This window comes from Eucyclogobius newberryi, unplaced genomic scaffold (assembly GCF_026437365.1).
Source record: "Eucyclogobius newberryi isolate DKJ021-1_F unplaced genomic scaffold, fEucNew1.0.hap1 SCAF_5, whole genome shotgun sequence".
Classification (NCBI taxonomy): domain Eukaryota; kingdom Metazoa; phylum Chordata; class Actinopteri; order Gobiiformes; family Gobiidae; genus Eucyclogobius; species Eucyclogobius newberryi.
The window spans coordinates 6,982,344-7,004,396 of record NW_027316167.1 but is presented as its reverse complement, the minus strand read 5'-3'; the positions used below and the strand labels follow the sequence as shown (position 1 = coordinate 7,004,396).

General features: G+C 43.0%; 1 protein-coding gene across 1 annotated transcript; it reads right to left on the bottom strand.

Moving 5' to 3' along the window:
- Positions 1–14,042: 14,042 nt before the first annotated feature.
- Positions 14,043–16,302, bottom strand: uqcrfs1 (ubiquinol-cytochrome c reductase, Rieske iron-sulfur polypeptide 1). The gene is made up of 2 exons (XM_072464938.1): positions 16,040–16,302; positions 14,043–14,989 (listed from the first exon to the last, which is right to left on the bottom strand). The coding sequence occupies exons 1-2, from the start codon at positions 16,248–16,250 to the stop codon at positions 14,379–14,381; spliced, it is 822 nt and encodes a 273-aa protein (XP_072321039.1). The 5' UTR covers positions 16,251–16,302; the 3' UTR covers positions 14,043–14,378.
- Between the last annotated feature and the right edge of the window lie 5,751 nt (positions 16,303–22,053).

Genomic DNA, 22,053 nt, shown 5'->3' with positions numbered 1-22,053 from the left:
ATAATTCATGCTACAAGTACAATAGCTTTAATGTTATGTATAGCTCAGAGGACGCGATAAAGCTCCCCGGGGCGTTCGCGGCGCTCCAGGTGGGCGTGAGGAGAGCGGGGAAAAGCAAACAGTGGACTCGGATGAGGACGCTCTATATGCAAAGCAGTCCCGCTCGTCTCCTTTGGGGGGGGCACTTTGCTTCCGCCGCGTTTCTCGGACGGTTAAAAGCGTTCTCGTGTCGGGTCGCTTCACGCCTCCGATGTGTGCGCTGTCGATCGGGGTGTGACGGAGACATCGCCGCATGTATAAATAGAACATGGGAAAAAAAAAAAAAAAAAGGGATTATCAACCATTTATAAAGAAATGCAATGTTAAAAAGGGGAAAATGTTGTAAATTGACTTTTTTTAAAGGGGACATATTATGTAAAATTAGCTTTAATGAGCGTTTAGCCTTGTTACAACTGTGTTTCCTCGTCTTTAGTTTAAGTTGAATTTTTATTGATCGCTGCATGTTCAATGTTTAATCCTGTGTTTTTCAGCTACTGAGACTCGAGTGCTCAGTGAATTTCTGTTTTCACCTGCCCCCTATCCCCGCCCACATCCCTGAGCGCACCGTAAAATGTTATGAGAACGCCACTGAGGAGGCGGAGCTTATCTGTTTAGCAGTTGCTGGAACTGTTTTGTTTACTAAGCCGTTTAGATCAATATTGTAGTTTACAATGAACAAAATGTAAAATTATGATCTACTTTATCATATTTTAATCATAAGTACCTGAATAAATCAAGACACGTCACCCATCTGACCTGAAGAAAGATGTGTGAGAGATTGGTGGTGGTTGGGTGGTCATGGATTGGTGGTGGTTGGGTGGTCATAGATTGGTGGTGGTTGGGTGGTCATGGATTGGTGGTGGTTGGGTGGTCATAGATTGGTGGTCATAGATTGGTGGTGGTTGGGTGGTCATGGATTGGTGGTGGTTGGGTGGTCATGGATTGGTGGTGGTTGGGTGGTCATAGATTGGTGGTCATAGATTGGTGGTGGTTGGGTGGTCATAGATTGGTGGTGGTTGGGTGGTCATGGATTGGTGGTGGTTGGGTGGTCATAGATTGGTGGTGGTTGGGTGGTCATGGATTGGTGGTGGTTGGGTGGTCATGGATTGGTGGTGGTTGGGTGGTCATAGATTGATGGTGGTTGGGTGGTCATGGATTGGTGGTGGTTGGGTGGTCATGGATTGGTGGTGGTTGGGTGGTCATAGATTGGTGGTGGTTGGGTGGTCATAGATTGGTGGTGGTTGGGTGGTCATGGATTGGTGGTGGAGGTTGGGTGGTCATAGATTGGTGGTGGTTGGGTGGTCATAGATTGGTGGTGGTTGGGTGGTCATAGATTGGTGGTGGTTGGGTGGTCAAAGATTGGTGGTGGTTGGGTGGTCATAGATTGGTGGAGGTTGGGTGGTCATGGATCGGTGGTCATAGATTGGTGGTGGTTGGGTGGTCATAGATTGGTGGTGGTTGGGTGGTCATGGATTGGTGGTGGTTGGGTGGTCATGGATTGGTGGTGGTTGGGTGGTCATAGATTGGTGGTGGTTGGGTGGTCATGGATTGGTGGTGGTTGGGTGGTCATGGATTGGTGGTGGTTGGGTGGTCATAGATTGGTGGTCATAGATTGGTGGTGGTTGGGTGGTCATGGATTGGTGGTGGTTGGGTGGTCATGGATTGGTGGTGGTTGGGTGGTCATAGATTGGTGGTGGTTGGGTGGTCATAGATTGGTGGTGGTTGGGTGGTCATGGATTGGTGGTGGAGGTTGGGTGGTCATAGATTGGTGGTGGTTGGGTGGTCATAGATTGGTGGTGGTTGGGTGGTCAAAGATTGGTGGTGGTTGGGTGGTCATAGATTGGTGGAGGTTGGGTGGTCATGGATCGGTGGTCATAGATTGGTGGTGGTTGGGTGGTCATGGATTGGTGGTGGTTGGGTGGTCATGGATTGGTGGTGGTTGGGTGGTCATAGATTGGTGGTGGTTGGGTGGTCATGGATTGGTGGTGGTTGGGTGGTCATGGATTGGTGGTGGTTGGGTGGTCATAGATTGGTGGTCATAGATTGGTGGTGGTTGGGTGGTCATAGATTGGTGGTGGTTGGGTGGTCATGGATTGGTGGTGGTTGGGTGGTCATAGATTGGTGGTGGTTGGGTGGTCATGGATTGGTGGTGGTTGGGTGGTCATGGATTGGTGGTGGTTGGGTGGTCATAGATTGGTGGTGGTTGGGTGGTCATGGATTGGTGGTGGTTGGGTGGTCATGGATTGGTGGTGGTTGGGTGGTCATAGATTGGTGGTGGTTGGGTGGTCATAGATTGGTGGTGGTTGGGTGGTCATGGATTGGTGGTGGAGGTTGGGTGGTCATAGATTGGTGGTGGTTGGGTGGTCATAGATTGGTGGTGGTTGGGTGGTCAAAGATTGGTGGTGGTTGGGTGGTCATAGATTGGTGGAGGTTGGGTGGTCATGGATCGGTGGTCATAGATTGGTGGTGGTTGGGTGGTCATGGACTGGTGGTGGTTGCGTGGTCATAGATTGGTGGTGGTTGGGTGGTCATGGATTGGTGGTGGTTGGGTGGTCATGGATTGGTGGTGGTTGGGTGGTCATAGATTGGTGGTGGTTGGGTGGTCATAGATTGGTGGTGGTTGGGTGGTCATGGATTGGTGGTGGAGGTTGGGTGGTCATAGATTGGTGGTGGTTGGGTGGTCATAGATTGGTGGTGGTTGGGTGGTCATAGATTGGTGGTGGTTGGGTGGTCAAAGATTGGTGGTGGTTGGGTGGTCATAGATTGGTGGAGGTTGGGTGGTCATGGATCGGTGGTCATGGATTGGTGGTGGTTGGGTGGTCATAGATTGGTGGTCATAGATTGGTTGTGGTTGGGTGGTCATAGATTGATGGTCATGGATTGGTGGTGGTTGGGTAGTCATAGATTGGTGGTGGTTGGGTGGTTATGGATTGGTGGTGGTTGGGTGGTCATAGATTGGTGGTCATAGATTGGTGGTGGTTGGGTGGTCATGGATTGGTGGTGGTTGGGTGGTTATGGATTGGTGGTGGTTGGGTGGTCATAGATTGGTGGTCATAGATTGGTGGTGGTTGGGTGGTCATGGATTGGTGGTGGTTGGGTGGTCATAGATTGGTGGTCATAGATTGGTGGTGGTTGGGTGGTCATGGATTGGTGGTGGTTGGGTGGTCATGGATTGGTGGTGGTTGGGTGGTCATGGATTGGTGGTGGTTGGGTGGTCATGGATTGGTGGTGGTTGGGTGGTCATAGATTGGTGGTGGTTGGGTGGTCATAGATTGGTGGTGGTTGGGTGGTCATAGATTGGTGGTCATGCATGCATCAAAGTTAAATTTCATACAATAATAAACAGTAATGTCCAGTGTAATCAAATATGCCACAAAGGTGAACGTGACGCACTGTATATGGAAAATACTATCCACTGACATGTTTTTCTAGCAATCCTTCTTATGGTTGTATCAGTTCACATAGGGCTGAAGACCTCGAGAGGAAATAAGTTTTACACAGACTAAAAAAGCCGTTTTCGGGTTGTCAAGGGAATCGGTGCATTGTTGACTTGTTGGTCACACGAAAATTGGGTATTCTACACTAATCAATTTACATTACAGCATATTTACGAGCACAGATCCTGCCCGACTGGACGTGCCATTACAAGGAGTGTTGACCTGTGGCAAAAAGAGGGAAAAGTGGGCAAGGTGGAATAAAGCGTCATATTTGTTCAGATTATAATTTTTTTTTTTAGAAAAATATATTCAAGAAAAGTTTGTTTTCTTTCAAATTGTTTTTAGTTCATTTTTAGCCTCCCTTAATTTGACCAGAACATAATTTTGATTATGAACTTTTTTACGTTTACTTATTTTTTTTTCACCAAATTATGCTTCAGGAGATGTTTTATGTCACGATATGAATCTAAAAAGCACCGCCTTATCTCTTACAGAAGTTGTGAATTTAATTATTATTCCGCCATTTCCAAACTCTGCAAACTCTACACTCTGCAAAAGAACATAATAACTGCTGCAGGCTTGATAGTAAAAGCAGTGCCTTTAAGCAAATACATACATTTTCTTTATGAACCTGGACCTCACTTTGGGACACACCGTTCTAGATTAAAATAAATACAAATTCTAGTCCCTAAACATGTGAATATTGTATGCACTTTTCCCACATAACCTTGTACCGTACGACACAATCAGAAGCCACAACCAAAAGTGATCATATTATGCACACATACGTATATATTTGTAAGACAATGGCGTGGACCGCTTCCTTTCGCCGCTCGTATCTCGACAGAGCGAGAAGCGCATACATTAGCGAGCACAAGCTAAAGGTCCACAAACAGCCTGGAGCCGGTGCTGCCACGGCGTCTGGGGCTCCGCCGGCACCAGCGGGTCGTCCATCCAACCAGCCCAATTAGCATTCCTCCCATTTCTCATCACAAGTCGACTTAATGGTGTAGTTATTCAAAGCAATCTATTTGTTTTTTTCATTTTTCCCCGTATTTAAATGACCATAAATAATACATCAGGGTATACATGAGTGACTTTGTGTTTTGCTCTGAAAATGACTGTGATGACTTGTAATTAGCTGCATTGTAAGGCATGGATCGGGGGCCTTTGGCATTGACGTGGTAGTGTTTTTATTCCAATTATCTTTCATCACGCATGTAGATTTTATTTGAATACACTTAACATATTTCAAACTAATAATTCATCCAGTTTGGTTATGCTCGTTTGCATAACCAAACAGTCTGAATCATAATGGTCACTATGTACAAGGTGAAATGATAAAATTAATCAGAATACAAGATTTTTAAGGCCAATTTTAAGACGTATTTTCCTGTCCTGGAGTTGGGTGAGACATGGCCTGAGCGGCGTGCGGTTTGTTGTGTCTCTCCTCAGGTCTGAGAGGTCAGCGTGATCTTCTGCTACTGCTATTTGTCAGGTTGCAGCGCTGAAAGCTCAAATTGTAAGGTTCAAACATGTTGGCATTTGACTATTGTCGCCTGCGATCGACTTTGCCACTGTGGCAGGTTTTGTTGCCTAGTGACGGCTCTTAAAACTGTAGAAATAATGGAGGACGCCAGCAGAATTGGTGCCACTACAACCACTATGTTTACACGCCAGGGAGACTCCAGTTTGAACCGACTGTGCACGTGATCCTGAGAACTAAGATCCAGAGGATCCAAATAACACTTCAATGTGATTAATTTAGCTGCAGAGAGAAAATAACTTGAGTAATGCAGTTCCTCATGTCTGAAAATAAAATGCCCCACTTAAATGATAAAGTGTGGTAGTGTTATGCATGTACTGTATCAAATCAAATCAAATCAATTTATTTTTGTAAGGCCCAAAATCACAACAACAGTTGCCTCTGAGGGCCACAGGGAGAAATGAATCAACAATGTCTGTGGTGGCGATGGAGTCAGACAATGTCTGTGGTGGCGAGGGACGATGTCCCAGGGTCCTCTGTCCTTAGACTCTCCTTCTCGGCCAGGAAAAACTACAAAAAAAACCTCTTTGGGAAAAAAGCGTAGAAACCTGGAGGAGTTCCAGTGAAGGAGAGATCCGACTCTCACAGACGGACAGACGGACACAAGGAGACTGGAGCTGGACCCACTCTTCAGGCAGAAGAGGGACCGTCTGAGTCGAGCTGGACCCACTCTTCAGGCAGAAGAGGGACCGTCCACACAGGGCAGGGACCACTTCACCAGGGGAGGGGCATCTGGGTCCACAGGTCCTCAGGAGTGAGAGAAAGAAAAGAAGGCGGTGAACAGTTTGCAAGTGGAATCAAAAAATAAATATTGTTTGATAGCATAAGTAGTCAGAAGAAGAAGAGGATAGTGCTCAAGCTGCCATACTTCCCCCAGCACAGTTGCTCCTAGGGCAGCGTAGCTGAAGCTGTGGGTTTATGTTTCTGTTCCTAACTAGTCTGACCATAAGCGATTTCGAAGAGGAACGTTTTAAGCCTGGACTTAAATGAAGAGACTGTGTCAGCATATTTAACATGGGTCGGGAGCTGATTCCATAACACAGGAGCTTGGTAGCTAAACGCTCTACCTCCTACAGTACTTTTAGAGACTCTTGGCACCACCAGAAGGCCGGCATTCTGAGAGCGAAGAGCTCTGTTTGGATGATATGGTTCTATAGCATCTTTGAGGTAGGATGGGGCCATGTCATTTATGGCTTTGTAGGTCAAGAGTAGAATTTTGAATTTGATTCTAGACTCGACGGGGAGCCAGTGAAGAGACTTCAGCACTGGCGTAATGTGCTCTCTTCTTTTTGTTCCTGTTAGTAATCTTGCTGCTGCATTTTGAACCAGTTGAAAGCTTTTTATGGAGCTTTTAGGACACGCTGCAAGCAGGGAGTTACAGTAGTCTAATCTAGTCGTTACAAATGCATGGATAAGTTTTTCGGCATCACTTTTAGGCAGAATTCTTCTGATTTTGGCTATGTTGCGCAAATGGAAATAGGCTGTTTTACAGGCTTGATTTATATGAGCTTTAAATGAGAGCTCCTGGTCAAATAAGACTGCAAGGTTTCTTACAGTAGAACTGGAGGCTACACTGACATTGTCCAGTGTGACTATCTGCTCAGATAGAGCGTCTCGTAGATGCTTAGGGCCAAGCACAATGACCTCGGTTTTTTCAGAGTTAAGAAGCAGGTAGTTTAGTGTCATCCAGGTTTTTATCTCCTTCACACAAGTACTAAGTCTGTCTACTTGATCGCTCTGATCAGGTTTCATTGATAAATACAGCTGAGTGTCATCTGCATAGCAGTGGAAGTTAATGTCATGCTTTCTGATAATGTTGCCTAATGGCAGCATATGAAGAGTAAACAGAATTGGACCGAGTACTGAACCCTGTGGCACACCGTAAATTACTTTAGAGCTTGGTGAGGAGCTCTGGTTTACATTAACAAATTGGAACCTATCAGATAGATAGGATTTAAACCAGCTGAGGGCTGTTCCCCCAACACCTACATCACATTCTAACCTCTGCAGTAGAATGTTGTGGTCGATGGTGTCAAACGCTGCGCTGAGGTCCAACAGAACCAGGATTGAGACCAGTCCATCGTCAGCGGCTAATAACAAATCATTTGTGACTTTAACTAGTGCAGTTTCAGTGCTGTGGTGGGCTCTGAACCCTGACTGGAAAACTTCAAATAAGTTATTGTCCTGCAGGTGGCGACAAAGCTGTTTTACTACAACTTTTTCAAGGATTTTAGAGCGTTGAACTGTATATGGTTGCAGTTCAACGCTCGACCTGTTGCGCGATCCACTTAGGACGTCAGGATGCATTTTTAAAAGATTAAAACATCCGGGGCTTTTGGACAGAGATCCGGGGCTCAAGCCCCAAAGCCAGGGCCTGGCCCCGCCTATGATATTATATGCATTCAGCTCTGAGGTTGAGCTCTGAGGTTCAGCTCTAAGGTTCAGCTCTGAGGTTCAGCTCTGAGGTTCAACTCTAAGGTTCAACTCTGAGGTTCAGCTCTGAGGTTCAGCTCTGAGGTTCAGCTCTGAGGTTCAGCTCTAAGGTTCAGCTCTAAGGTTCAGCTCTAAGGTTCAGCTCTGAGGTTCAGCTCTGAGGTTCAGCTCTGAGGTTCAGCTCTAAGGTTCAGCTCTGAGGTTCAGCTCTGAGGTTCAGCTCTGAGGTTCAGCTCTAAGGTTCAGCTCTGAGGTTCAGCTCTGAGGTTCAGCTCTGAGGTTCAGCTCTAAGGTTCAGCTCTGAGGTTCAGCTCTAAGGTTCAGCTCTAAGGTTCAGCTCTGAGGTTCAGCTCTGAGGTTCAGCTCTGAGGTTCAACTCTGAGGTTCAACTCTGAGGTTCAGCTCTAAAGTTCAGCTCTGAGGTTCAGCTCTAAGGTTCAGCTCTGAGGTTCAGCTCTGAGGTTCAGCTCTGAGGTTCAGCTCTGAGGTTCAGCTCTGAGGTTCAACTCTGAGGTTCAGCTCTAAAGTTCAGCTCTGAGGTTCAGCTCTAAGGTTCAGCTCTGAGGTTCAGCTCTGAGGTTCAGCTCTGAGGTTCAGCTCTGAGGTTCAACTCTGAGGTTCAGCTCTAAAGTTCAGCTCTAAGGTTCATTACAGGAGACAGAACTCTTCATTGTGAAACTCTAAAGTAGAATGTAGAGAACGGCACTTGTCTGTGTTTAAGTTTCTTGTTGGCATTTCACCTGATTATTTACTTCAGATCAAGTATTGACTCAGATCTCAGGACATTTTTATTTTACAATTGCACCGAGTCAATGAAAAGGCCTTGAGCCACTTTGCCTGTCAGTGGAACAAAACACAGAGACAATTTAATGGAAATTATTAAAGTGCTGGTTAAGGACTATGCACAATACACAAGCTCATTCTTCAATGATTTTATATATTGTATTTGTAAGTGTGAATTTGTTTTATTGACATTTTATCTGGATATCAAGATAAGATAACATGGGATAACCTTTATTTGTCCCACAATGGGTAAATTCCAGTGTTGCAACACAGATTAGGTACTCTGTTTGTTTAATCTGTATTGTGTTTTTTTCACATATTTTTTGCATATTTTCCTTATTTTTAAGATATGCACTTTTTTTTAGTTTTTACATGTTTGGCCGACACAAACAGAACACCAAACTGAGAGAGAACAAGTGAAGTAAAGGCAAACTAAAGCTGAACGTCACATTTGTCACAGTTTGTTCCTGCGGCCAAAGTATCCATTTATTGTGTCCATGGCAGGAGTTTTGAGGCTCTGAAGTCCAGTGCTATATATTTCTGAACAGTTGTACATGGTAATGATGGGCCACAATTTCTCCCATAACTAGTATTTCTCTGTGAATAGTGGACACTTTGACACAACTATTGTAAAATACCCTGATACATTTTCCAACAGAATTCTTTCCAAGCATGTTCCCATTCTTCATCAGTTTCTTTGTTTTCCTTCATTTACGTGTGTGTGTGTGTGTGTGTGTCATACCCTGTAAAATTGTTGTTAAGATCAGTATTACATTGATATAGCGCCCTCAGCAGAAAAATTACATATTGCACCTTTAATGGCCTATAAAAACACATACTATTAGACCTCTAGATATAGCATTTTCTCACTCATATTACTGTTCCGCCCGAAGAAGCTGAATAAATAATTAACTGCAGAAATAATCATCAAAGTGCTTAATAATTAACCACAATTACAAACTCCAGTTTGAACGCTCAGTGGGCGGTCTGCAATGCATGCTGGGAGCTCTATATTACAATGTGCCGTCCCCAAGTCGGCCCTTTTACCTTATTTCACCTTCTTCCACCTCATCTCTCATGTTTCCGGTTGGAAAATAAGGCCCGCTGAGTGCGCCGAGCGACAGTGGAACATATCAATATCTCTTCAACGTCTGCAAATAGTTCATTTTATTCGCTGCAAGTAAATGTGTCCGCGCTGTGGAAAATGGAACAGCTAAGAAAGGCTTTTTGATGACTGTTTTCACTGAGATAATGGCCAGCGTGACAGTGTGTGTTTCTCCAGGTACACAGTGTACTGAGAGGACCAAAAGCAGAGGCCGAGGGGGGGAGGCCGAGGGGGAGGGCCCGAGGGGGGGGGCCCCGAGGGGGACGGGAGAGGAAGTGGATCCGAGGTCAACAGGAGAAACACGTAAACACCATAAGCAAAGGATGTTTAATGTTGAGCGGCAATTTCATGACGATTAACTATTAGCATATGAAAACCCCTTGCGTTTAGTTGCTTGATTTTATTTACCGCAGTATAAGTCGCACCATCCCAAAAATGCATAATAGAGAAGAAAAAAAAACATATATAAGTGGAATTTTTTGGGGAAATTTATTTGATAAAATCCAAGCCCAAGAACAGACATTTCATCTTGAAATACAGTTTAAAATAATAACAGATGAGAGAACATGGTGAATAGGTGTACGTATGCTAACGCTAACACCTTCAGCTACATGACGTATGCTAACGCTAACACCTTCAGCTACATGACGTATGCTAACGTTAACACCTTCAGCTACATGAGGTATGCTAACGCTAACACCTTCAGCTACATGAGGCACAGACAGAACTGTGGTAAGTGTCTGGTATGTTAGCGTAACATATGAACAGTTATTCAGATAACTATAGCATAAAGAACATGCTAACAAGTTTACCAAAGCATCAGTTTTACCCCAAATCACTAAATCCACTGAATTCTTCTTCCTCTGTGTCACTTCTAAACAACTCCACAAACTCCAGAGGTAGAGGAAGTGCAGATTTTTCTTCTGCGTCGCTTAGAGCCTAGAGCGCCCTCTTGTGGTTGCCAGTGTGAAAATAACTAATAATATCACATATAAATCGCTCTGGAGTATAAGTCGCACCCCGGCCAAAACTATGAAAAAAGGTGCAACTTATAGTCCGGAAAATACAGTTTTCAGTTTTGTCTGATACAACTAAAACTCTCAAGCTGCGTGATCTGCTGTACATAAAAATAAAGCTGTAACCCACTTATTCCCAGTGAAATACATCATTCTGTGAAGCATCAGGGTCAGTTTGTACTCCAAAACTCACAAATAATAAATTACCCTAAAATAAAAACAAGTGAATAAAAATAGGACTTTTATATGGATTTTTTTTTTTTTTTTTACAAGTTCCTAAAACTAATCTTTAGGGAATTTAGCTTCTTCAGGTTTACTTTACTCATTCATATATTTAATGAAGTAAATTTAAAATCTGATTTTCTCTGTGCCGAGCTGGTTTCTACGTTCTACTTATAATTAAAGTAAAACCAACACCAGTCCAGACAATAGTTTGTGCTCCAGAGGTTCAGCTGCAGCTTCAGTTGAAATTTGGGGCCATTTTTGTTCGCGTTTTTATTATTATTTTTAGGTCGAATAGGCCCTTATTCGACCTAAAAATAATAATTAATAATAACATTAATAATAGAATAATGGGAGGGATTTAGCCTTCATTGTTTGACCAGCAACAGTGTTTCTCAAACTTCTGGTAGAACGAAAAGTCATCAATATTTGCTAAACGTAGCCCCCTTATGAGGGCCCAAATCCCCCACTGTCACGCCCAGGCCCACCACGCCCCTTAAAGATGGAATACTCTCAACCCCAACATGCCATATATATATATATATATATATATATATATATATATATATATATATATATATATATATATATATATATATATGTATATATCTGTACTCAGAGCACCTAGATAATCCATTTTCAGAGTAAACAACCACAGTATCTGTGGAAAGCAGAAAAGTCAGCTGAATCAAAAGAAACCATAGTCTTTAGTCAAGCTCTAATTATCACCAATCTAGAAGTCAAAAGGTGCAGAAAAGAAAAAAAAAAAACATTTAAATAATATTAATAATAAATTACACGTTGTTTTTGGTTCAAAACATAGAGGTTTGTGTCTTGTGAAGAAACAGCAGTCATAAATAATCATTTTCAGATGTTCTGATATTGTTCCCCCCTCCCTTGCCCCCCTCATATACGCAGTTTCCTGGCGGCCATTTTGCTAGGGCAGTATTTGCATTATTGCCATGTACTTTACAAAAAAAAAAAAAATCACATTCATCATTAGTCAAATTATTCATGTTTCATTTATTGCCCTTGTGTGTCTGAATTAACTTTTTCACCTCAAAACTATGATTCATGCTGACAAAATCTGCTGATGCAACCCAATGCCAGATGGCACATGGCATCAGAGTGGCACATGGCATCAGAGTGGCACATGGCATCAGAGTGGCACATGGCATCAGAGTGGCACAGGGCATCAGAGTGGCACATGGCATCAGAGTGGCACATGGCATCAGAGTGGCACAGGGCATCAGAGTGGCACATGGCATCAGAGTGGCACATGGCATCAGAGTGGCACATGGCATCAGAGTGGCACAGGGCATCAGAGTGGCACATGGCATCAGAGTGGCACATGGCATCAGAGTGGCACAGGGCATCAGAGTGGCACATGGCATCAGAGTGGCACATGGCATCAGAGTGGCACATGGCAACAGAGTGGCACATGGCAACAGAGTGGCACAAGATGCATGGACATTACTTTGCTAAAAAAAAAAAGATTAACCAGATTAGTTTCTTATGCACTAAACTTTGCACATATTATTAAGTATTAGTCTGTCTAATCCAATGAGGCACATAGACCTCTCATATGGTCTAGCGGTTAGGATTCCCGGTTCGACTCCCGGTATGGGAACTTACCTTTTTCTGAAATTTCTCCATTGTGTGGATAAATAAAGGTCATCTTAGGACACAGTCATGTTCATACTTTATTACACTCTGACCTGTGTTTTTACCTGTGGCTTCTGATCTGTCCAGGTTTGTAGAGGTTTGTGTGTTTTCCTCTCAGAGCATCAACAAAGTTAGTTTTCTTGTTAGCTCCACATTAGCTCCACTTTTAGCACAACTCTAACATCCACAAAACCGTCTTCTTTCTTTCTTCCACATATTTCCCAAAGCACACGTCTCTGTTCTCGCTCAGACCTCTGCTCTGAAATGTGTAAGTGCTGTAAAGAGTGCAAATGCACGTCTTACTTCCCACAGCACTCCTCCCTCGGCAGTACACACGGCAGTGAAGAGCCGCGCAGGGAGGGGCGGCCACCAGCGGCATTGTGGGACGTGTAGTTTTAGCGATAAAAACGGTTACGGATGTAACTACGGTTCTATGAATGAAAAAAATAAATACAAATAATTTAAAAATTAATTCAAAATGTTTGGCAGGCCGGATTAAAACGTTTGGTGGGCCGGATGCGGCCCGCAGGCCGTATGTTTGACACCCCTGACCTAGAGGCTCTGAGAAAACCCTCAATTTACCAGTAAAGGCATTTTTATTGCCCGAAATGTGTCCAAAAAGAGCTCCAGGTCTTAACAGGGTTTATGTTGATTTTATCCACCGTTTTGTCCTGTATCAGGGAAAGTTCTCAGTTATAACTAAAGAGGCAATAGTGTGGTCCAAAGACCTTAAGACACGCTTTAGCCTAAAATAAGACCTAGAATTGTCCTTTTATAGACCTATAGATCTGGTGGTACATGTACTGCATCTGTACTGCACTATTGCATGTGCTTTATTATACAGTAACTTCAAAATCCCAGGTCTAATGACATTTTTTAAATAAAGCTGCTCAAAAACCGTCCGTGAGGTCTGGGGTTCCTTTTTTTATTAAAGGTGGTATGGACGATTTTTCGGCGATTTGAGAACGCAGGCGGAAGTGCGCATGCGCACTCCCCCGTGTGGACTGATACAACACACACGTGCGTTTGATTATTAGCGCAACGGAGCACATCGCTCGTCTCCTGTAGATTTCTGTCCACTTCTGCGTCAGCTCGAACTGTCTTTCTCCGTCTTCATTTTGCCCCGTACACTGAGGGAACTATATTATGATAGATCCATGCGCTTAGGCACGCGGAAACGTGGGGACGAGCCTGACGCGGCTGCAGGTGAGCGATAGGTGCGTTTTATGATTGATACGTGGCAGGACAAATGATTTATCCACGCCACGAGGAAATATGATACAAAATTTGCTGAAATAAATCGTCCATACCACCTTTAAATTAATTTCTTGTTATCTGGGCCTACAAAAAATGCTGAAACAAACATTTATATTGGAAAAAATAGTTCAACCCCGAATATTATTTGTGAAACTGTCTCTGTCCCTCGCTTTGTCTTTATCATGAAGAGGCTCAGACAAAATCCCTGTTTGTCGTTTATGTCAATGGACCTCTGAACCATGATGTCACTTAAAACCCTATTTACAACTATTGCAGATTAAAGTTCTTTACAAGTAACTGTATCGCTCTGTGCTTCCAATACAGTTTGTCTTTTTCTGAATAACAGATATATCCCTCTATACTTTAGTATTTTCCTGTAGGTTTTATTCTAGAATATTGTCCAGCGCATTAATTAAACGTAACTACAAATGCATGTTCATGTTCTTCTTATGCATGCATTCCTTTCTCATAGATGTGACCTTCTACTATAGCTCTGGATGGGATATTTTGCGGTGTTCAAATACAATGAAGACATGGAGTGAAAATAGAAATCTTTATTATTTCACCTTGAACATATTTGTTTAGGGTAAAATGTTTTACACTGAATATAACTTAATGGGCTTTTCTTACATTAGGAAGCTAGAAATAAGATGTCATCTAGCAGCAGCTTTACACAAGAGGATCGACGGCAGGTCCGTGTTGTGATTAACAATATTACTTATCATTGTCCACCTTTTAGTTAGAAGTCAAAGAAGGCTTCAATTAACGTGCTTTTCCCAGGCTGGCTGAACATGAGTGGTAAAGACATGACCATACACTTTGGTAGAACTTAAAACTCATAAAAGCAAAGATCTAACTTATAGAATAGCGACGCTTTAACCGACAATCACAGTATCCTCATCCGGGAACTCGTAGAACGGCACCTCCAGGTTGAGCGGGGCGGGGCCTTTCCTGATGCGCCCCGAGGCGTCGTAGTGCGAGCCGTGGCACGGGCAGTAGTAGCCCCCGAAGTCGCCGGCGTTGGCGATGGGCACGCACCCCAGATGTGTGCAGACGCCCAGCACGATCACCCACTTGGGGTTGGCCACGCGGTCTTTGTCGTGCTCTGGGTCGCGGAGCTCGGACAGGTTGACGGCGGCTTCGGCGGCGATCTCCTTCTCCGTGCGGTGGCGGACGAACAGCGGCTTGCCCCTCCACTTGAACGTCATGTTCTTGCCCTCCGGGATGTCGCCCAGCTTGATCTCGATCTTGGACAGGGCCAGGACGTCGGCGGAGGCGCTCATGGACGACACGAACTGGGTGACCACGGTTTTGGCGGTGTACAGGCCGATCACGGTGGACGCCCCGGTGACGACGTAGGAGAACGTGCGGCGGGACTCGCTGCTCCCCTGGGACGATTTGTTTGGGTCCTGGACCTCTGGGCGTCTGTAGTCGGAGAAGTCTGGGATGCGCAGGTCTGTGTGGGCGAATCGGACGCCTGCGCAGCCTGAAGGAGGGGAAGAGGGAGGGGTTTAGATGAGACTTTCATAACCATGCACTGTTCAACCTTATCAATTTATATTTTGACAACGGATCAAGCTCGTACAGACAGGTTTGTTTTATTTATAGAATACATGTTACGCATCAACGGTACTGAATGAGCATTAACCCATTTACTGCCCGAACTTGGAGCAGCGTAACCACATTTGCACCATCAGCACTCTTAAAAGGTTAAGTAAAGTGTCATGTCTCTCCTTTAGGCAATAGGCCTACGCTAGAGATTTAAGGCCAATAGACATCTGAATCTGTAAAGGTTTATCATTATTATCAGTCAACAAGAACAAGTTTCCGCAAACTAGGAACTTGCTTTGACGACAAGTTGTAACATGAAACAACAATGACATCCCCAAATGAATAAATGTGAACTACTTGGAGATTTAAATAAATAAATGTAATTTGTCCGGAGTCTGTGACCTCACACGTGCTGTCCCTTCTTGTAAACACACCATGTTGTCAATATGGAGCTTTGATAAGAATGCTAAAACAAAACCAGCATTATTTAAAATGACAACAAAACAGTATGAACAGAAATTAAGTAATGCTACCAACAATGAATATTACCATTATACAAAAACGTCCATGCAGCACGTTCACTGTGACTTTGTTGACATGGTGCAGAGGTGACATGAGCCACACACAGGACACGTTACAACACCGGCTGATAAACCTGCCTTTCCGGGGTGGGTTTGATTCATTGTCGTGTAAAAAACATCACCCAAAACTAACACGGACTAAATGAGCAAATACACATGTAAACAAGTATGACCTTATATCCAGGTCGCCTCTATGCCCTAAAGCTAACAGGCTAAAGGCTAACAGCGCAGAGGAGCCGGTTACATAGCTAGCATGGCGGAGCTAACAGCAGCTAACACAAACAAACCTGCTTGATTTACTAAATATAACCGTCTGAGTGACGCCGCAGCTTCTGTCACAGCTTTACCGCAAGAATAACGTTAGTTTACGTGTAATTACAGCCCCGGTTCCGTCGTTAACGTACCATTAATGCTCACGGAGATGGCGGGGCCCGTCTTTGGGCACTGGCCGTTCATCGACTCGCGGCAGAGGAGCGGCTTTTTCGGGTCCAGTAAGAACTTTTCGCTCTTGACTACGACCCCGGGGACCAGCGGTTTGAGCGGGCCGGCCACGGTGTAGGCTGTGGCTTGCAGGTACGGGGAGAAGACCCCCGATCGGGCGGCCAGGGACATCATCTTTAGGGCGCTGTGCGGAACGACCTTGCTCTCTGTGCGTGCCTCGGCGGAGCGGATATGACGTCAATACGTACGCCTGCGTCATTTTACGTCATGGGTCTTTGATAATCCCAGAAAAGAATAAAACATTCATTGGTTATTTATGAACGTTTGTATTTATAATAGAAAAGGTTATATTTAGTGGATACGTTGTAGAGTGTTCATGTTGCATTGTCTTCAAAGCCCGTGGGATTTAATGTATTTAACGATTGATCACATGACCGGGCTGTTTGTGACGTCATCATACGTGTTTTGGTCATTCAATGGTCAGAACTGTACAATCCCGATGGCTTCTTGCCATTGCACAGCTTCTAGTTCGATTTATAATTAACAGAATATTATCAATGTGTGGTTAAACTAGAAACATAGGCTTTTCCATGATAGGCCTTCCCAGGAATGTAAATAGATAAACTTTATTGATCCACTTGGACACAGCAGCTCACACATTGCTATACATACCTAAAAAAAAGATATACAAAAAAGTGGTTACAAAATATAAGTAAGTAAGTAGCAAAATAAGTAGTGAAAGTAGAATAAAATAAAGTAAATAAAATAGTCTGAATATGGGTAAGGTGGGACAAAAGTGAAAGTGTGATAGATTTGAAATTAACTTAACTAATCATTGAATTTGAAAAAGACTTTAACTAAAAGTTACAAGGGGAAAAAGTGGAAGTAATCCTGTAATGACAGCATTTTCAGACTAAGGACGCAAGTGATGTATATTTGAGTGAACAGTTTCTATTGTTCTATTTTCTTTAAATAGTAAATACAGTTGCAGCTTAATTGCTTTTACATTTTAAGGCGTTTTACATCAAGGCTATACAAGAGGTGGTGGTAACATTTTAATTCTTAAATTCTATTAATTAATCTAATTAATATGAACAAGATCAACAACAACAAACAATAATAATATAATATAATAATATAATGTTACAGTACCTAACTTTCTGAAAGGTATTCAGTCGTCTCATTATTTTAATGACTAACAAATAGCGTCCATGTAAATACATGTAAATACATACTGTAGCAGAATAAATGATGTTACGTCTGTGCCCTCAGTACAAGGACGTCTCCTGTTCATTATGCCTTCATGTTTAATAATCAGTGCAATTATTGAACTAGGCCAAGTGGCTCTTCTGAATTAGATCACGGTTCTAAATAATGAGAGGCAGTGTGTGTGCATGAATGTCAGCAAGACGCCAGAAGTGGACTTTTATCTCATTTTTATTTATGTTTGGTTGTTTTTTCCCAGTAGAACTTCCTTGAGGTTGAATTACACCATTTCAGACGTTATTGCGAGAGTAAATTTGTTTTATTAAAAACATAACCCCTGCACGCTAATGATGAAAATAGTTTTCAACTTAATAAGTACAATTATATTTATTCACTTCCAGGGTCAACAGCAAACTGATTGTGTTGTTACAAAGATTGCAAAGATTGTCTAATTGTTCTAAACAGGACTTTAAGTTCAATTCCACCACCTCTGAAAACAAATTGCACTTAATCTTCAAATTTGTGAGGGATAATGTAATTTATTTCTCAGTTATTATTATATGTATAAATAGCACTGTACATAAGAGTTTGTTGCACAGCTTCCATCACTCCTACGTACTAACAAGTTTGTCCATCGGGCATCGCGAACTACTACTTGACCTTTGATATTTCACGTTGTACAACTCATAATGTTGGCAGTTCTTACGGAAACATCTCGGAAATGAAGTCCTGACGTTTACACTCCTCCGGGACTCGGGAACGAAGCCGTTTAACTGAGAACATCCTCCACTTTCAGAACGATAGCGGCTCATTTAAAACAAATCATTTCGTCTTTTAAATGGGAAGAAGCAGTCAAAATGCTGCAGTTCATTTTCTCCGTTTGCTTTGTCGTGGTGAGAATCGTCGAGGGCCGAGACACGAACGATCAGACCACGACAAAGTGTGATATTCAGGAATAAAACAACTTCCTGTTCAAAACTGCAGAGCTGAAAAGTCCTTGACATTTCGCCAGAACAAGCAGCAGATTGTCAATTACATGTTTGCATCTAATACTGATATCTGTTTTTTCAACCCTATTCCATTGACCCAGAGTGTGAATAATTGCAGTGGTACTAAGCAGTGGGTGGAGATATCAAATCAATCAATAGATTATTTTTTTTTTTTTTTTATATATATATATATATATATATATATATATATATATATATTTATATATTTATTTATTTATTTGTTATTTTTCCCCTCCATCCCTTGTTGGGAAATGGGAGGTTTTGTCTATAGGTATTTTTGTTTATATATATTAAGAGATCTTCTATTGAGAGTGTTTTTCAGACTTCCTATAAGTGATCTGTTCTTTTCCTCTGTATCTACCTCTGTATCTACCTGCGTTGCAACAATGAAATTTCCCCATGTGTGGACAATAAAGGATTATCTTATCTTAATTTAACAACGTACATTTCCCGTTGTTTTCGACAGTCCATATTGGCATAAGCCTCAAGATCATCCCTATACTCCTATACTATACTAAAACTGTAGTGCTGTTTCTCTTTTATATGCTCTTTCAAATTAAAAATACGTTTCCTCAAGCGTCTGCTACAAATACTGTTGCACGAATCCACCCAGGAGTTGAATCCAAAGTATGTCGTACTTTTCACAGTAGCGGGCTGTTTATTTGGACCCGCGTGGACTTATGTTCATTATTGTAGCGGCTGATGCGTCCTTTGTTTCGGCCGACACTAAAACACGGGACCGACTTCATCTGCAGCCTGTGCGTTCTCCGGCGGCAGAACAAAAGAGGGCGGGGACATGAACAAAAGAGGGCGGGGACATGAACAAAAGAGGGCGGGGACATGAACAAAAGAGGGCGGGGACATCAGGAGCCAAGTGCCACGCTTTGAATCTGCATCTGAAGCTCTTCATGTGTAGTAAATGAATGCCCCCAGTGGAGATGCAGCGGGGAAGTATTCACACTTGTCTTCTGATGCTTGGACTCGTAGACCTGGCACCATAACACACGTACCGTATTGTCCGCACTATAAGGCGCACTTAAAAGCCTTTAATTTTCTCCAAAAACGACTGTGCCATATAATCCAGTGCGCCTTATATATGGATGCATTCTGGTTGTGCGTACTGACCTAGAAGCAATTTTGTTTTGTTTCTCTTAATGCGCCTTATAGTCCAGTGCGACTTATATATGAAACATGATCGGAAATAGACCATTCATTGACAGTGCGCCTTATAGTGCGGAAAATACGGTAGATACAACAGAAATATCACAACAAACCGTAATAATGACATAAATAAATACATATGCCCCCGTGAATAACCTTTGTGATTGAACCATGATATTAAAGGTGCACTATGTGACTTTTCTGGTGGGCTGTCTAGCAACTTTCTATTGCATAAATATACAGTAAAAACAAACAAAACAACTGGTTGCCATGACAATAGCTATGTGGAACATTCTAACAAAAACAATACAATTTTTATGGAGATGTGCAGGTGGTGGACCCTCCAGTATTAAACGTTACATAGTACAACTTTAAATACGATGAAAAGAAGATACATAAATGATTTGATTGTCCACAACTCAAAAATGTATAAGAAAAAAAAGAAAAGAGAAAAATCCTTCCTTTCACCTGAAAATTAAAGTATGTGACAGAATATAATTAGCCATTTGGAAAAAAGTGTCCAAGCTTTACAATTTACTCTTTGTCCGGCAGCGTTTTTAAAAGTCAAATCTATTTTCGTGCTTTAAAAACATAATTTCATCCCTTTTTGAACAAATCTCCTCAGCGATACTGTTATTCATAATATGTGTAGAGGATGTTATTTTAAACTTAGAGTGTAAAAATCAGTTTCTGCAAATGGACTCTTCAAATAGCTCAACCTTTAAGCGTGTCTTTGGGTCACATTCGACACCGCTGGGCTCCGGTCGTCCTCCTTTTCACAGCAGCCGCCGCGGTCAGAGCGGTCAGACATGGAAACGGCCTCTCCATTCTGCAGATGTCATTCATTCAGACCGGCCCGACTGAAGAGGAGAAGTCTGCTCTCTGACAAAGGGTGAAAGGCCCCGACAAACTGTTCTGTGGAAGGCGGAGCGAGGATGTGACAGCGCTGGCAGAAGTCGCACTGTCATGGCAAAAGAGCTTTCTGCTCAGTTTGCTCCTTTCACCAAAAAGCTTTTACACAAAAACGGTCCAATCTAACTCTAAAGACGCCTGAATCTATAGCTGTGTTTGGGACGCCGAGACTTCAAATGTGGTTTTCTCCCACAGTCTTTGAAGTAGCATCTAAACACTCACCGAACCTCACACTATTGGACAAAACAAGACTCTGCTTCTCCAGAAACCACCGGACGACAAATGCAGTGACAGTTCTGCAGCCGAAACACGTCAACGAAGGAAAAACATCTAAATCAATCGTCTAAAAAGAGAAAGTGTCCGTGGATACAGCTAAAGAAGACAAAATGAACGTTTAACTAAAAGTATTTGCCTTAAACAAATGACATAATCCTTTGACTGTAATACTGTAAAGAATAAGTCACTTTATACTGTTTTTACTGCCATTACTTCCAGATGTTGCCATGTTTTCTACCTTTTGCAGCTTTAAAGGTGCACTATGTCACTTTTTTGATAGGTCAGCATAACTGGCTCGTCTCCGTGAAGATTTTTGAAGAGTGTTGTTTTAATTGCTTAAAATAAACACTGATGAGCATGATTTTTACTAGATCTGACCTATAACGTGACTTTATTCTTCACATGAACAAGTGAGAAATCAGTGAGTGATAAAACTATTAGATATGCAATTGATGTAGAAAAAACTAAAACAATGAAGAAAGACAAGACTACACATTTATTACAATTAAAACCGATTAGAGCAATAAAGCTTTGCAGTAAAACCAGCTGAACACAAACTGATCCACAGAATTTAAATTAAACCTCATTGAGAAATTGTCCGAGAAATGTCCAAATGACGACGAATACATTTGGTGTCGAACTCACGGCGAAAGAATGTATCTGACACAAAAGAATAGTTTATTGAATAGACAAACGTCAGCGCGTTGGCAGGTGCAGATGCCACACTTGATTGGATCGAAGGGAGAGAACGGCGGCGAAAACGTCCCCAGACCCTTCGAAATCACACTTTGAACGATCAGCAAATTACAACAACTGCAAGAATGTAACGACGGGAAAGACTGAATATTTCACCCAAATGTATTTTTTATACATAAGTTTATAACGTTACTTCCTGTTTGGACAAGGTAATTCTCCTTCTGTTACCTAGCAACCATACCGAAAACACCAAAATGTATATCAACTACGCAACAGTTATGAGTTGACAATAAATCTTACCTGAAGGATTGTTTAAACTAGGGCTATTCCACTTCAGAGGGCCAAGGCTGCTGGGCCGGAGGTGCACAACACGCCACTGCACACCACAACACGCCACTGCACGCCACTGCACACCACAACACGCCACTGCACGCCACTGCACGCCACAACACGCCACAACACGCCACTGCACGCCACAACACGCCACTGCACGCCACTGCACGCCACAACACGCCACAACACGCCACAACACGCCACTGCACGCCACTGCACGCCACAACACGCCACAACACGCCACTGCACGCCACTGCACGCCACAACACGCCACAACACGCCACTGCACACCACAACACGCCACTGCACGCCACTGCACGCCACAACACGCCACAACACGCCACTGCACGCCACTGCACGCCACAACACGCCACAGCACGCCA